This window comes from Ammospiza nelsoni, chromosome 15, assembly GCF_027579445.1.
Source record: "Ammospiza nelsoni isolate bAmmNel1 chromosome 15, bAmmNel1.pri, whole genome shotgun sequence".
Taxonomy (NCBI): domain Eukaryota; kingdom Metazoa; phylum Chordata; class Aves; order Passeriformes; family Passerellidae; genus Ammospiza; species Ammospiza nelsoni.
The window spans coordinates 18505316-18522462 of NC_080647.1; the positions used below are offsets into that span (position 1 = coordinate 18505316).

Sequence of the window (17147 nt, forward strand, 5' to 3'; positions counted from 1 at the left end):
CCACAAGCCGCTGCCACAGCTCCGGGCACCTCTTTATCGCTTTTTGTGCAATGTGGGGATCCTGTGGGGATTAAACACACCCAGGGGGGAATAAATACACCCAGGGGGGATCAAACACACCCAGGGGAGGGATAAACACACCCAGGGGGGAATAAAGACCCAGCTCAGCTCCTCCAGCCCTGCTCCCTCACCCTTTGCAAGCCGCCGGACTCGCTCCAGCTCCTCAGAGCCCTCTCCAAATCCGGGGGGAATCGCTGTGGGGCTCAGCTGGGACGGGATGTGCACAACCCCAACCCCACAAACCCGGCACCATTCAACCCCAACTCCATACGTCCGGCACCATTCGACACCGACCCCGCAAGCCCGGCACTATTCAACACCGACCCCACAAGCCCGGCAGGATCTCGGGGCCGGATTTTCCGCCTCAACCGCGGCTGGCCCGGGCTCCACTCCCCGCCCCGCTCCGCCCTCAGCTCCCGGGGCCGCCCCTTCCCGCCCGGGGGAGCGGGGACGGGGTAAGGAGCGACGTTCTGAGGGCTACAGGGGGAAAAAGCCGCGCTTAGAGCCCGTCCAAGAGGGCTGAGAGCAGCGAGGGAAGGGCAGAGCAGCTCCCGGAGCCCGTGAGGGGCGGGCACGGCCCTGGCTGGGGGAGCTGCCGGGCACGGAGCAGCTGCAGCGCTGGAGCCGGGCTGGGAGAGCTGAGGGAGAGAATCCAGGGAGAGCTCAGAGCCCTGCCCGGGCCTGAAGGGGCTCCAGAAGAGCTGCAGAGGGGCTGGGGACAAGGATGGAGGGACAGGACGCAGGGAATGGCTCCCACTGCCAGAGGGCAGGGATGGATGGGATATTGGGAATTAGGAATTATTCCCTGGCAGGGTGGGCAGGCCCTGGCACAGGTGCCCAGAGCAGCTGTGGCTGCCCCTGGATCCCTGGCAGTGCCCAAGGCCAGGCTGGACATTGGGGCTGGAGCAGCCTGGGATGGTGGAAGGTTTTTTCCCACTATCTCATTTAACCATCCTCTTTCCATTTCAGCTCATTCCCCCTTGTTTTGACGCTGCCTGGTGTTGTAAATAGTCTTACCTTTTCTTTCCTGTAAGTTCCTTTAAGATACTAGAAAGGGGAAAATTTGATTTTTTTTTAATGAAAAATTTAATCCAAGCATTACTGTAATCCACTACAGATTTGCAAAGAATGCCGCTCAGATTTCACAGCTATTGTTCAGTGCTAGTTGGTTCTGTACATTTCCCCTGTGGATCTGAGCGTGTGCTGCTCTAATCCATGCTTTGGCTTGGTCACGACTGAGTTGTGATTTTACCCACCTGTTGTGGTGGTTAAATCTGGTGTGATGTGGCTGTAACATCCCAAAGTACCTCCCATGTTGCGGTGAGTAATCCTGTGAAACTGACCTTGTTTTTGTTTTTATTTGCAGTGTTGTCCCATGGCAGCTGCCCCAGCAGAGAGCTCCAGGAGCCATGGGAAGGGGCTGGAGCGGAGCCAAAGTCACAGCAGCTCTGCCTTGGACTATTCAGGAGACACCTTTGAGTCCTTTAGCGAGGAGGAGGAGAGTGAAGCACCTGGATCCTGGTGTTCCACAGAGGATGTGGAGGGGGCAGCTGTGTCAGAGGCTTTGGGAAGCTCAGCATCACTGGCAGGGCAAAGTGCTGCAGGTATGCAGAGCTCTCCCTGCTTGAGGCCTGCCTTCCACAGCTCCTGTCAGTGCACTGGGGACTCAGATCAGTGAAAATAAACATGTGAAAACTGCATGCAGTGTCCTTGCTGTGCAGAGTGCCCACCAGATCCATGCTTCAGACAGCTCCATGGGAAGGACTTGGCCATAGAAATCCTTCCTTAGTAACCTTGTGATGCTGAAATTCTGTTGGCACCTTAAAAAACAGTTCTCCAAGCTACTTTTTACCATGAATGAAAAGTAGCTGGGCCATAAAACAATTTTTCCATGGGATAGTTCCATGATTTAAAATACTGAAGAGGGCTGGGTAGGACCTCAAAGCTGCAGCAGAGGAAGGATAAAGCAGGAGCTGAAATCTGTGGCCTCATCTGTGTATTGCTGTGGCTCAGGGTTTCTCCTCCCTAGCAGGGAGAACTGGCACATTCAAGTGGAGGATTATTTGCCACCCACTTTGCTTTCCTCACAATGTGTGTTCAAAGTTGCCTTTTTTCCTTGCAGAGGAGGAGTCTGAAGCAGTGGATCCTGCAGCTGTGGAAAGAGCTGCCATAGGAAAATGGATTGATGCCCTGGGAAAGTGGATTGATCTGAAAAATAAAGACACTGGGATTAGGCCAGACAAATCTGCCATCACAACTCCTGCTGGTGAGTTGGGTAACTTCAGCAGAGCCTGTAATTGTTTCTTTTGGAAGGAGATGTAAACTTGACTTAAATTTTATACACAGGCGATTAAATCAAGCCAGCTAATTAGCCTGGCTTAATTAGCCAAGTAATTAAGTGCAAAGTTTCTCTTTTATGCTTTCTTGGAGTGCAGCTTGTCTCCCATATCACACATGGCTTTGATGCTCCCCCCATGTAGTGACATTATCCTGGTGAGGCATTACCACAAAATTCAAAAATGTCCCCATGTTTGACATTTAATTGTTTAATTTAATTCAGTTTTTTTTCTCTCCAGCTGTAGAGGAAATTTGGGCATTTTCCCCTCCGAAATAAACATGACTTCAGAATTTATTGTGTGACACAGGTTTTCCCCCTTGTTAACCAACAGTATTGATAATTGAATTATTTGTTTGCCCTGTTCTAGTTCCTTTCCCAAGCTGAGGGAGGCAGTAGGGCTCCAATTTTGGCAGGAACAATGGAGCAGCTTTACCCAAATAACGATGGAGTGCAGGGAGGAGGAGAAGGGAAAGGAGGGAGGAAGGATCCATTTCCATGTACCAGTTATGCAAGGAACTGTGAGAGCAGATGGTGGGATGCAAGCCCTGCTAAAGTCTGTCAAAAAGTGGGTCAGAGATGCTATTTTTAATTAAGAAAAAAGAGCAAAAAAGCTGTAACTGAGCAAAAAATAATGGGAGCAGACGGGGAACCTTCCTCAATCTCCATGTTGATGGGAGGTGAGCACACTTGGAGTTTTGTAGGTCACTGTGGGACAGGGATCCTCCTGCCTGGGCCCTTCATGGTGTGGGATTTGTGCTCCAGCATCCTCAGAGCACCCATCTGCCCTAAGGAAGCAGCACCTGCCAGGCTGGTGAGAGCAGAGCTCCTTCCCCAGTGTCAGTGCTGGGGCTCCTGGCTCATCTCCTGCATTGCTCTGCAGTCAGGGCAGTGTGGAGCAGCTCATCCTGGGCTGCTCCTACAGGAGAATCTTCCCAAAATACACCAGAGCCCTGTGACTGATTCCTGGAGACAGACAACGGGACCTGGTGGGCTCAGAGGCACTGAGGGGAGGATGAGCCACAGCTGAAGGTTGGGATGATTTCCCTTGGAAGTTGCACTCACTCAGAGGATTTTATTCATAGAATCCCTGGCAGATCCCTGCAGTTCCTCACCAGGGAACTTGTGCCTTTGGCTGGTGGGTGCTGAGGGCAGGGGGAGTCAGAGAGAGCACTGAGGCTGGAGCAGCAAATGATCTTGAGGTGAAGGATGCAGAGCTGGCTTGTCCTTGCTGCTCCTGTCACTTGTCCCTGTGGCAGCCTCAGGTACTTTGGTGCTTCCAATGATCCATATGAGCAGCACAAAATATGGTTTCTGCTTTTCTTTGATGCAAGCACAGTACCCAGCCAGGCTATCCCCAAATCAATCATAATCAGCTATCCCCAAATCAATCATAATATTCTGCATTTTTTAATTGCAGAATATTACCACAAAATAGCCACAGCAATTCTTCTGATATCTGTAAATGCTTCTCTTGGACTTAATCCTTCAGCACATGGTAGCCCCCAACTCTTGTATTGTTTTAGCAGCTTGGAGATGTTTTTTTAGTGCAGCAGATGAGCTCACCTGGAAGTGGATTGCTGCACAGTGAGTCCCCTCAGAACACTCAGCTCAGTGAATCACTGAGCACACAGGGTGCTCTGAATTGGGGTTTGTTTTGTTGCCTCAAGACTTTCCTTCTCATCTTACTGCTAATAGGGTTAGATGTGATGGGGGAGCAAAAGGTTCTGCTTTGCCTGTAGGAACACTCTGGAATGTCATTTTTATTTTTCATGGTTTTCTTTGTGGGCTGAAAGAAGGAAAACATGCTGGCCTCAGGTGAAGTGAGGAATTTTCATCAGAGTTCTTTGTCCCTGCACCCCAGTGTGGAAGCACGAGCTGTTATTAGGCAAATGCATCACAACATGAGTGTAAATCCTCAGTTCCACAGAGATTGCTCCATGTTAGTCATCTTTAAAATGTACTCAGGAAAAGGCAATTCTTCAGCTTGGCTGTGTCTGAGAATTCAGGTGGGGCTCTGTAACGCCCTGGCTGGTGCTGTGCTCACCAGCTGCCTCTCCATCAAATGCTTTGCCTGTTTATTTTTCTGCCCTGCTCCTATAATTGTTCCCTGGAGGGTGGGGATGCCCTGGCACAGTTGCCCAGAGGAGCTGGAGCTGCCCCATCCCTGGCAGTGCCCAAGGCTGGGTTGGATGGAGCTTGGAGCACCTGGGACAGTGGGATGTGTCCCAGTGTGGCACTGGATGGGCTTTAAGGTCCTTCCAACCCAGGTTGCTGTGTGACTCTGGGATGATTCACTGTGCTGGAGGAGTTTTACTCATTTGAAATTCCTGTTTGTGATGAACAGCCTGACATTTCAACCTGTTTCTCTGCCCTGTGGTACCTGCAGGGGTCTTTCTTGGTCAGGCTGTCAGCATGTTCATCTGAACTGTAAAATCAATCTAGGGCATTATGAAGATGCAATCTGGAGCTGCAGAGGTAAAACCTTACTGCAGAGCAGTTATTGATTATTGCTTTTCACAGTTATCTCTTTTTACCTTCTTTAAAATAGAGTACTGGTAAGGAATAAAAACAACAAAATGCCTGCCAATTTCCCTGTTAAATCAAAGTTAAACATCAAAGGAAAAGGAAACTCATAAATATTTTCTTCTTTTCCTCCCTCCTGGTGGATTTCAAATGTTTCACTTAAGGCTGGAGTTAAAACCTACGTAGGTCACTGAAAAAACCTACAAAAGCTACACAGGTCACTGAGTTCCCTCAGCAGGGTTTGGGGTGCAGACATGAGGGTTAGCTGGTCTCTCCTGGGCTGCTTCCTGCACTCTGTGGAGCTTTTCTGCCTAAACATTCCACGCTTTGTGACCTTCCTGGGTGAGATGGGGCTGGGGTTGAGCTGTGCTGCTGTCACTTGGGCTGCTTTTGTCCCCTACTCTGCCTTACTGAGAGGAAACACTGGATTTGGAGTAACAAACATGAGAAAATGTGCTTGTGGAGCAGCCATGGGCACTGGCAGGGATTCTGTGCACTGCAGAAGGAACATTGCAGCAGGTCTGGATCACACATGGAAAACAGGGAATCTACATGGAATAAACCCAACCCAAAGCAGGAGCTGAGATCCCCTGGGCAGGTGAACCTCCCACGCCTGGGGGAGATCTGAGTGTGCAAATACTTCAGTTAAAAGACAAACTTTCCTCATCTTTTTTTGGGTTTCTTTCAGAAAAATTCTAGTCCTTGATCCCTAATTTAAATTCTTTCTGAACATCCTGTTAAGTGTGAGTTAATGTGGAGGAATAACTCCAGCACTGAGTCGTGCAGTGAGGTTTAAAAATTGCTGTGTTTGCCAGTGTTTCTTCTGAAGTCTGGAAGTGCAGATGAGCAGATGGGTGGGTGTGTGGCAGCACAGGATTTATGCATTATTAGAAACCAATTCTTAATAAAATTGCACTTGTGGATGTCAGAAGAACCTTAAGTGAGTTATTCAGGCTGGTATTAAACTGTCACTAAATGCTCAGTGGACCTGATGTGTTTTACTTCTCCCTCTGAGTACTCAAATGCTTTTGTTCTAGGTTTTTTCCCCCCTCACAATGGTAACTTTTTAATCTTTTTATTCATTCTGTGTTCAGCATAAATGAACCTGCTTTATTAGTGAGATTAAACCCAGAAGTGGCACATGATTTCCACTTTTTTACACAATTCTTGTAAGGAAAATCACCTGATGACTGAAATGGAGGTTTCCACTCAGATATTTCTGATGCTCCCTCAGAATTTTTTTAAATTAAATTTCCTTTTAAGATGTTGCTGATTCTTGTTTATGTGTCTATAAATTGTCTTTCCTTTTAATCATTTTGATACATCATCTTAGGATTTCCACTTTTTTACACAATTCTTGTAAGGAAAATCACCTGATGACTGAAATGGAGGTTTCCACTCAGATATTTCTGATGCTCCCTCAGAATTTTTTTTAAATTAAATTTCATTTTAAGGTGTTGCTAATTCTCAGTTATATGTCTATAAATTGTCTTTCTTTTTAATAATTTTGAAACATCATCTTCTTAGGAGGAGTAAATTGCTCTGTGGTGCTCAATTCTGAACTTAAACATATTTTCCATGTTGTCCATGAAGCCTGTTTTAGTTTTAATTATGGATTCCCTTATCCTTTAGAAACACTGGATTTCTGAGGAGATGCTCAGTTTCTTTGCAGAATTCCACAACTGTGTCCTGTGCACTCAGGACTAAATAAATCCCAGGGAAGTTTGGGGGAAGTTTTATATTCCAGTTTTTCAGTCTTTTGAGGATTTGTGTTGTGGCACTGGAATGCCAAGTCTGGAAATTGAATTTAATCCTGAAAAGAGAAAATGTGGAGGGGTTGTTCAAATGATAGAACCCAAGCTCCCAGCAGGAATTTGGGTGTGAATCCTTGGGGTTAAACACTTTGGAGTCACCAACTGCCTGATTTTGGGGGAAATCTGCCCATGGAAACCTGGAGAGCCCCATCCTGAGCTGCTGGCCATGAAATACTGCCCTGCTTGTGCTCTGAGCCTCTGGAAAATCTCCCCAAAAGCCCTGAATGAAGTTGTAAATCCATCCTAACCCGCCCAGCTGAAGTCTAATCTCTGTTTTATTTATTTTTATGTGCCACTGGGAAGGATAAGGGAAGATGAAAGAGGGAATGATGTTTTTGAAATAAGATCTTCTAAAGAATTTAGGAAATGATTGTTGAAGCTTTAGATAAGAAGTGTTTTCTAATTGCATTTCCTCCAAAAAAAAATTGCCTTTCTGTAGTTTGTGGAATTTATTGGAGGTGTTTCCAGAGTGCCTTCAGTGGACACTGCCTCTAATTTTTCTTACAAATTGCTCCTTAGAGTTATTGATGAGATCTCTCTTGATATATTAATTCATTTGGGTTTAGCAAGTTGCAGTTTCAGGTGGTGAGGTGCTAAATCTGTATTATTGACAGCCAGTTTATTTAATGTCATAGTGTTTAACTGCTTGCTTTGCTAATCTGTTTATCCTGTGCCATTAACCTTTTGTCTTTTTATTTCCTCCCATCTTTGGAGCTTCTTTTAGAGCCATTTATTGTGCAGGTTCCTACAGCTCCCATCCACATTTGTGTTTAAATTCTGATTTTGGAGCCTCTTTTAGGGTGTTTTATTATGCAAGTTCCTGTAGCTCTCATCCCCATTTGTGTTTAAATTCTGATTTTTGAGTCACTTATTGTTACTGGTTACTGCAACTGCCATCCCCATTTGTGTAAATTCTGATTTTAGAGCAAATTATTGTAAAAGCTCCTACAGCTCCCATCCAGATTTGTGTTTAAAATTCTGATTTTAGAGCCAATTATTGTGCAGGTCCCTACAGCTTCAATCAACATCTGTGTTTAAATTCTGATTTTGGAGCCTGTTTTAGGGCCATTTATTGTGCAAGTTCGTACAGCTCCCATCCACATTTCTGTTTAAATTCTGATTTTAGAACCATTTTTTGTGCAGGTTCCTATAGCTGCCATCCCATTTGTGTTTAAATTCTGATTTTGGAGCCATTTATTGTGCAGGTTCCTAGAGCTCCCATCCACATTTATGTTTAAATTCTGATCTTGGAGCCTGTTTTAGGGCCAGTTATTATGCAAGTTCCTACAGCTCCCTTCCACAATTGTGTTTAAATTCTGATTTTTGAGCCATTTATTATGCAAGTTCTTAGAGCTGCCATCCACATTGTGTTTAAATTCTGATTTTGGAGCCTGTTTTAGAGTTATTTATTGTGCAAATTCCTACACCTCCAATGCACATTTGTGTTTAAAATTCTGATTTTAGAGCCAATTACTGTGCAAGTTCCTACAGCTCCCATCCACATTTGTGTTTAAATTCTGGTTTTGGAGTCATTTATTGTGCAAGTTCCTACAGCTCCCATCCATATCTGTGTTTAAATTCTGATTTTGGAGCCTGTTTTAGGCTCCAAATTTATTGTTCAGGTTCCTGCAGTTGCCATCCCATTTGAGTTTAAATTCTGATTTTGGAGCCTGTTTTAGAGCCTTTCATTATGCAAGTTCCTACAGCTCCCATCCCACCCAGATTTGTGTTTAAATTCTGATTTTGGAGCCATTTATTGTTCAGGTTCCTGCAGCTCCCAACCCCATTTGTGTTTACATTTTGATTTTAGAATTTTAGAGCCATTTATTTTGCTGGTTCCTGCAGCTGCCATCCCCAATTGTGTAAATTCTGATTTTAGAGCCAATTATTGTGCAGGTTCCTGCAGCTCCCGTCCAGATTTGTGATTAAATTCTGATTTTGGAGCCTATTTTAGGGCCTTTTATTGTGCAGGTTCCTACACCTCTCATGCACATTTGTGTTTAAAATTCTGATTTTAGAGCCAATTATTGTGCAAATTCCTACACCTCTCATGCACATTTGTGTTTAAAATTCTGATTTTAGAGCCATTTATTGTTCAAGTTCCTACAGCTCCCATCCCATCCAGATTTGTGTTTAAATTCTGATTTTTGAGCCATTTATTGTGCAGGTTCCTATAGCTCTCATCTCCATTTGTGTAAATTCTGATTTTGGAGCCATTTATTGTGCAAATTCTTACAGCTCCCATCCCCATTTGTGTTTAAATTCTGATTTTGGAGCCTGTTTTAAAGCCATTTATTATGCAGGTTCATACAGCTCCCATGCACATTTGTGTTTAGAATTCTGATTTTAGGGCCATTTATTGTACAGGTTCCTACAGATTCCCTCCCATTTGTGTTTAAATTCTGATTTTGGAGTCTGTTTAGGGCCTTTAATTATGCAAGTTCCTATAGCTCCCATCTACATTTGTGTTTAAAATTCTGATTTTGGAGCCAATTATTGTGCAGGTTCCTAGAGCTCCCATCCACATTTGTGCTTTAATTCTGATTTTGGAACCTCTTTTAGAGCCATTTGTTGTGCAAGTTCGTACAGCTCCCAACTCCATTTGTGTTTAAATTCTGATTTTAGAGCCAACTATTTTGCAGGTTCCTACAGCTGCTGTCCCATTTGTGTTTAAATTCTGATTTTAGAGCCATTTGTTGTGCAGGTTTCTGCAGCTCCCATCCACACTTGTGTTTAAATTCAGATTTTTAAGCCATTTATTGTGCAAGTTCCTACAGCTCCCAACCCCATTTGTGTTTAAATTCTGATTTTGGAGCCTGTTTTAGGGCCATTTATTGTGCAGGTTCCAACAGCTCCTATCCACATTTATGTTTAAATTCTGATTTTGGAGCCTTTTTTAGGGCCTTTTATTGTGCAGGTTGCTACAGCTCCCATCCACATTTGTGTTTAAATTCTGATTTTAGAATTTTAGAGCCATTTATTGTGCAGGTTGCTACAGCTCCCATCCACATTTGTGTTTAAATTCTGATTTTAGAACCATTTATTGTGCAGGTTCCTACAGCTGCCATCCCGTTTGTGTTTAAATTCTGATTTTGGAGCCTGTTTTAGAGACAGTTATTGTGCAGGTTCCTGCAGCTGCCATCCATATTTATGTTTAAATTCTGATTTTGGAGCCATTTATTGTGCAGGTTCCTACAGATTCTATCCCCACTTGTGTAAATTATTATTTTAGAGCCATTTACCGTGCAGATTGCCACAGCTGCCACCCCGTTTGTGTTTAGCCGTGCTCTGCGTTGCTGCAGGCAGGGTTTGGCTCTCCTTTGTGGGATCTCAGCACCTCAGGACTGATGTGCAGAGTGGCTGAGACCACCCTTGGGGGGCTCGGGAGTCCTGGAATGTTGCCAGAAGTGTCTGGTGGCTGGACTTTGATCCTGCACGGGAGACGACACCTGTATGAGGATGGGAGGATTTCACTGGGTGAATGGTGAAGGGATAAGTTAATTGGAGTGTGAAACACAGGGTTTAGGATTTCTGTACAGGGGGGTCTGGAGAAGTAAGATGGAGGAATTGGGGCGTGTCCTGTTCTTCTTCTTCTTCTTCTTGGCCTCCATCTTCTGTGGTGGTGGTGGCACTTTGGGATTGGTTATTACTAAAAGTGCACTGGTCAATAAGGGTGAAAGGTATTGGGGAAAATAGGTAAATATTGTATACATAATTTTGAGTATAAAGATAAGTGACCGCCCCGGGGGCTCGCAGTGTGCTCATGGCTGGCTGCTGTGCAGACCTCTGTCGGGCCAAGAGAAAATCTTTTAGATAAAAAACTAATAAACACTGAAGACCGAGAAAAAACCTGAAGCCTCTTCTCGTCCTTTGGAGCGCGGGCTGCCCAAGGCCACCCCGGGCCTTTCCAGGCCATAAAACAGCCGAGAAACCGACACTCCTTGGCCCACAGGAGCTCACACAGGTGCAGAGCAGCCATTCCTCTGTCCCTGGCACAGCCACTGATGCCTTTCCCTGTTGCTTTCAGGAGTTTCTGGGTTCTCCCAGGCAGAGCTGGGAGCTCTGAGCCGTTTCTGCAGCAGCAGGATCAGCAGCATGCAGCAGCAGCAGGCACGCAGGGGCAGGAGGCTGCACTGGGGAGCCCCAGCAAGGCAGACTGAGCCAGGACAGTCCTGTGCTGTTCCTGCCCAGCTGATGAACAGGATCCTGCTGGAAAACACCAGGGAGGCTCTGAAACAGGTACTGGGGGAGGCAAAGGGAGATTTCCCCTAAATTCTGGAGAACCACTGCAGAAAAAAGCCATAATTAGAGGATCAAGGCAGGCAGACCTTACTGATGCCAGGCTCAGGCCTCTGGAAGAGGTTTTGGGTTGACAGCCCAAGATTTAATCTTCTCATTTCTCAGACATTGTCACAGACACATTAAATGAAAAATCCTTTCCTTAGGATTTTTCCTCCTGAGAAGCTGTGAGGCCTCAGGAACAAAATGCAAACAATGGTTATCTGCTGCTGTGGAATGCAACAGGTGCATCTGGGATTGGTCTCGTGTGGTGGTTTGTAATTAATGGCCAATCACTCTCTGTCCCAGCCACAAGCTTTTGTTATCATTCTTTCTTTTTCTATTCTTAGCCAGCCTTCTGATGAAATCCTTTCTTCTATTCTTTTAGTATGAATATAATATAATATAATATAATATAATATAATATAATATAATATAATATAATATAATATAATATAATATAATATAATATAATATAATATAATATAATATAATATAATATAATATAATATAATATAATATAATATAATATAATATAATATAATATAATATAATATTATATTATATTATATAATATTATATAATATAATATAATATAATATAATATAATATAATATAATATAATATAATATAATATAATATAATATAATATAATATAATATAAATATATTAGCCTTCTGAAACATGGAGTCAGATCCTCATCTCTTCCCTCACCCTCAGACCCCTGTGAACACTGTCACAATACATCACTGTACAACTGTTGGTAGCAAATAATCACCATAAACTATTGTCTGCTGATAAAATCCTAATTTGTGTGATTGAGCAAGGCTGGGGTCATAATTTATTTTGCAAGAAGCCCTGGGCCAGCTAGAGGAAAAAGCCTTTTTCTCTGATTGTGTTTGCTCCTATTATTTATCAAATTATTCTGCATATTATTTGTTGTGAAGTCTTTGGGACTCCAGGATTAGAAGAATTCCAAAAACAAAACCTCCCTGTGTTCCCAGCTTTCTCAGGTATTAGATAATATTGATAAAAACTGTTCCAATAAAATCTTGCTGACCTCAGCCTCTGTCTCATCTTTACCCTATGCAAATATTTTTTTTTTGTCACCAGTCCAGTGGTTTTTTCCCACCACAGGATGGGTTTTATGTCCAGCTCCTCCCCTCAGCCCTGCATCTAAAAACAACACTTTAAAGTCAGTTCTGATGTGATAATTATTTCAGCCTTCCTGTCTTTTAAAACAATTTTGACATTTCAGCCATCTGCTTTTAAAATTTCTGTTAATGTTAATCTACCTTGCAAATTTAGTGGAATTTTTTATTTTATCTTTCTTTGTCTTCCATTGTGGGAATACATTCCCTGAGAAAAGTGACTTCATCTGCTTGGTTCTGTTGTAGTTCCCCACAACATTTTTGTCCAGAGAAATCAGGGAAGAGGAGACAGAGGCCTGGGATGGGACTTCCTTGGGCTGATTCCTCTGTCTTTGTAGCAATTGAATGTGTTTATGGAGCCAGATGGAATCTGAGTCAATTAGATCAGATAAAACCATTGATATTTCATAAAAGCACAAACCCTGGGATTTGTGTAATGCTGTTAAATAAGCCTAAGATTTCATGGTGGATAACCTGACCCAGGAATCACTGGCAGCACTGATTATCTCACAGACAGAGCTGCAGAGTCTGGGCTGGATCCTGGCTCAGAGCTGCATGTTTGAACTAATGGGTCCAGAGTTTATTTGCCTCTTAATTTATTTATAAAATGTATAAATATAATTTATAATCATAACTCCTCTGGTTGCTGCTTAAAGCCTTGCACACAGTCAGCATAGGAGCAGTTATAGATGATGGAATTGTGACTCTGAATTATTTTACCACTGCCTAAAAAGCCAATTTTTGTCTTTAGTGTATTTTTTTTTATTGTTCTTAAAGTTGCCAGGCCAGACATTGCTCATGGCATCAAAGTTTCCTCCTCCAGGTGACAGAAGCTGAAATCCATGAGGTTTCAACCTGTCCTGGCTGCCAGCAGAAGGAAGCAGAGCTGGCCAAGGTTGCCTTTCTCAGGCAAAAAAAGACTCTGCTGGAAGGTGCTTTAATCCAAGAGAAATTGGAAGAACAGTTTTACTCCAGGGTAAGCAACTATTGTTGAAAAAAATTCATGCTACATTTTATAGGTGCTGTAATGAAAGAATCTGTAATTCAGATTCTCCCTGATTTATGGCATTGAGATCAGTGCAAACCAAAATAGAATTTGGGTCCATTTCATTAATAAAGTGCTTGGGACCAACATTCTCCTCAAGTCATTGGAGTTGCTGATTTGTGGAAGCTGAAGGTCATTCCCAGGCTGTCCTGGAATGGGTTTGGGTCCCTTTTGATTGTACCTCCCCAGTTTGTTTTCTGTCCAAGCTGAAATGGCAAATTAAATGATGTGATAGGGGGTGACTGCCCCTACTGGGCTTCCTTGCTCACCCTTTGGGAATCTTGCATTAGGACACTGATGGAGGCTGAGGTTTTTCTGGAATACTGGGATTTTTTCTGGGATACTCTGAGATTTCTGCTTGCAATTCCTGTCTCTGTGCCAGTGTCCCAGAGATGGAAGCTTTGTTGGTAGGAATTGCCTCTGGAGCAGCTGGGGGAGCAGTGAAATGTGCAGAATTCCCTGGGCCTCCCGTGGCTGCTCTTCAGGAGGATCCTTGCAGCCATGGTATTTTCTGAAAAATCTTTTCCTTAGGATTTTTCCCTCTGAGAAGCTGGGAGGCCTCAGGAACAAAATGTAACCAATGGTTATCTGCTGCTGTGGAATGCAACAGGTGCATCTGGGATTGGTCTCATGTGGGTGTTTCTAATTAATGGCCAATCACAGTCAGCTGGCTTGGACTGTCTGGTCAGTCACAAACCTTTGTTATCATTCCATTCTCTGCTTTCTTAGCCAGCCTTCAGATGAAATCCTTTCTTCTATTCTTTTAGTATAGTTTTCATATAATATATATGATAAAACAATAAATCAGCCTTCTGAAACATGGAGTCAGATCCTCATCTCTTCCCTCATCCTCAGACCCCTGTGAACACTGTCACAGATCCTCCTGAAGGAAGAGCTCTTCTCTCCCTCCTTGGGAGGGGGAGCCTGAAGGGAGGAGCCTTCCTGCAGCTCCCAGGTCTCTTCTCATGTTGAACAACCTGGGAGTTTGTGCTGTACCACACATTCCTTTCTTCCCTAGTGTAATTCCAGTTTTCAGCATTTTGACTCTTCCTCACTCCCTACCTAAGATCTGAGAGCTTCAGCCTCAGGTGAGGCTTCACTTTTTCCCATTTTTCCCCCATGCAAGGCCAGCTGCTTTTCCCTGTCCCTCCTCAGGGAAGAAGTCTGCTTTTTGGGCCAGAGTTTTTAATCAGAATCCTTTCAAACCCACCAGTGTGTGGATGAGTGCTGCCCCTCTGGCTGGGCTTGAGGAGCTGGGTGTGTGCTACAGGCCATGAGAAATGGCAGGGATACAGTCCTGAATAATCCCATGTTTGCTTTCTGTTTCAGGACATGCTCACACTTCTAGGAGAAGCACTCAGAAGCTTTCCCAAACCTTCAGAGGATCCCAGGGATTTGTGGCAAAGGCTGAAGGGTCAGGAATGGAAAGACTGAATGGACCATAACTCCAGTGGGTGAAGAACTGGGAGAGCCTCCTGTGGGCAGTCAGCTCCAGAATTCCAATGATTTTGGATCTGAGCTGCTGTGGCAGTGATGGATTGGGTGCAGCTTTAATATTCCTGCAGGTAGAACCAGATCTGCCTGCCTGGGGTGTGAGTCAACCTCTCCTCAATGCAAATGTTGCAGGACATTGTAATCCATCTCCATGGGTTTCTCAAATTCCAGAAGCCAGCAGTTTCCATTATTAATCTGGCGAGGCAGAAGAATTGTTTTTTGGGGGATTGCTGTGGGATTGCAGAGCAGCTCCCAGCTGCCTCCATCCATAAGGAAAATAAATGATTCTGTTTGCCAGGGCAGGGAGGTGTAATTACTGCATCTCAGCTCAGGCTTTGCCCACTGCCTCATGGTAAATTGAAAGTGAGAGCCCCAGGTGGAAGACAAAAAGCAAAGTTAACTATAAAAAGCAGTAAAATGAAATGAAGTATTTATAGAAGGGAATTAATGAGGTTGTAACAGAAATTAATCAGCAGGACTGGGGGTGCCAATGGGATGAGAAATGATAATAAATTAATCATGGAATCTATATAGGATAGAGAAAAACAAGCAACAGATGAAAACTGGGAGAGAAATTGCAAGAAAATACTTTGGAATTTGTTGTAGTTTTTCAAGCTTAGGAAGTCACTGTTGTTCAAAGACTGGATCTGGGGTTCAGTACACATCCAAATAAAATGGAATTACGGTGGGAATCTTTGGGTTAGACAGTGAAATCATCCTCACTGTGGCCTCCAAAGCCTGGTACTGCTCTCTGGGCACCTCTGCAGCCCTTTGTGACCAAAGCTGAGAGCAGGGGCTCAGCCATGGCCTGACTCTCCTCAGCCTCCCATATCCTGACTTCTCTGTATTCCCATCTCTGTGGAAACCTTGGAGGGATATCCCTATCTGTGAACCCACACTGCATTTTTGTGCCAAAGCAGATGGAATCAAATCCCCCTGTTGCATTTTCTTCCCCCATTTTGGGACCAGAGCCCTCACTGCTGCCTTAAGGGGGCTTTGTATTTCATGGGGTTGTTTCCCTCCTCTGCTCTGGATTGTTTATCAGAGTCCTTGAGAGCTGTTTAGCCTCTTGTTCTCCCTTCCCACAAACCATGGAAAACCTGGAGGGAAATGCTGGGATATAAACAGAAGTGTTAGTAAAGTTCTGCCTTCTGCTGCTTAAAAATCTGCTCAGAGTGATTTCCCTGGGAGTGGATCCTGAGTAGGTGAAGCCCAGGTGGGAGCCCAGCCCAGCCCTGAGCTCCTCAGTGCTGCTTGTCCTTGCAAACAGCTTCAATGGTCCATCAAAAATACTGCCCCAACAGCATCCCCTTTGGAATTGTCCTGCAGGGCACTTGGATAATGAATAAACTCTGCTTGTTCCTTCCTGTTGCTCTGGGATCCTTGGAAATGTTTAAACCCTTAAATCTCCTGCTTTCCAATCTCCTCCTGGGTGCCCCACCTCTGTTCCTTGTTTTGCTCTGCACTCCCTGGTTCTCTGAGCCTCTGGAAGTCTCTGCACACACTGGGAGAGGCACCCAGAATTTCAGGTGGGGCCTTGGAAGGGCTGTCAGGTGTACAGGGGGTGATCAGGAACTGAATCCTTGGAAACTGCCATTTTGTAGCACAGATTTCAGCCCTTGCAGACCCACAAAGAGTGACTGCCATGCACATGTTGATATATCTGTTTTTCAGAACACTGAACCTCTCTGGAGCTACTGAAATTCCTTTGCAGCTGCTGTCAGCCTTTCTGTAAATCTGAACTGTGAGTTATCTGGGTTATGTGTCTGACAGTGTTTGTCTGTGGAGCTCACACACAGTGCCTGCACAGCTCCCGTTTGTTTGCATAAATGTTACAAACAGAACTCAGGTAACTCCTCAGCAAAATCAAAGCAGATTTTGCTGATGGCTGTTGGATGCATTTTCCTGCTGCTCACTACAGTTGTTTCATTCTTTTATCAGCAGTGACTCTGAGATCTGAGTGTTTTCTTTATGCCAATGGAATGGATGATCTGATCTCCTAAATAATTTATTTTCTAATCCTGCACTTTTTGAGGCTGGAGATCCAAAACTCTGCCATGTGGGAAAGAGGGTGGGTGACGTATCCTCCTTTTTCCCCTTCCAGGAGCTCCTCCCTCCAGCAGGAGATTTTTCTTTTGATCCAAAGAAACCTCAAAACTCTGGTCAAGGAATATTGGCTCATCTGCTGCCTGGTTTGTGCTTGCTGGGGCATGAAAGGAGCAGGGTGGCTCAAGAGGGATTCCTTGGGAAAAGCGGCTGTGGCTGTGAAACAAATCAATCTGCCTCTTCAAAGTGCTCTGCAGCTTTGCCTTTGTGGCTTTCATGGCACCCAGAGCCTGGATGATTTCATCTTCTGGGTGATTGCTGATGTGGTGGGGTTCATTGCTCTGTGCTCACAGAGAAGGTTTCTCCCATCTCAGTTGTTTCATGCTCTGTGTGTGCTG

At 44.4% G+C, this 17147-nt stretch overlaps 1 protein-coding gene across 1 annotated transcript; it reads left to right on the forward strand.

The window, feature by feature from the left end:
- Positions 1 to 272: 272 nt before the first annotated feature.
- C15H8orf48 (chromosome 15 C8orf48 homolog) lies at positions 273 to 15868 on the forward strand. The gene is made up of 7 exons (XM_059482881.1): positions 273 to 515; positions 1030 to 1089; positions 1427 to 1664; positions 2183 to 2326; positions 10763 to 10974; positions 12988 to 13140; positions 14539 to 15868. The coding sequence occupies exons 3-7, from the start codon at positions 1436 to 1438 to the stop codon at positions 14641 to 14643; spliced, it is 843 nt and encodes a 280-aa protein (XP_059338864.1). The 5' UTR covers positions 273 to 515; positions 1030 to 1089; positions 1427 to 1435; the 3' UTR covers positions 14644 to 15868.
- Positions 15869 to 17147: the final 1279 nt, after the last annotated feature.

Coding starts and splice junctions, on each gene's coding strand:
- C15H8orf48 (XM_059482881.1), top strand. CDS start 1,436: ATGGCAGCTGCCCCAGCAGAGAGCTCCAGGAGCCATGGGAAGGGGCTG. Junction 2,327..10,762: donor TGCCATCACAACTCCTGCTG/GTGAGTTGGGTA, acceptor TGTTGCTTTCAG/GAGTTTCTGGGTTCTCCCAG. Junction 13,141..14,538: donor AAGAACAGTTTTACTCCAGG/GTAAGCAACTAT, acceptor TTTCTGTTTCAG/GACATGCTCACACTTCTAGG.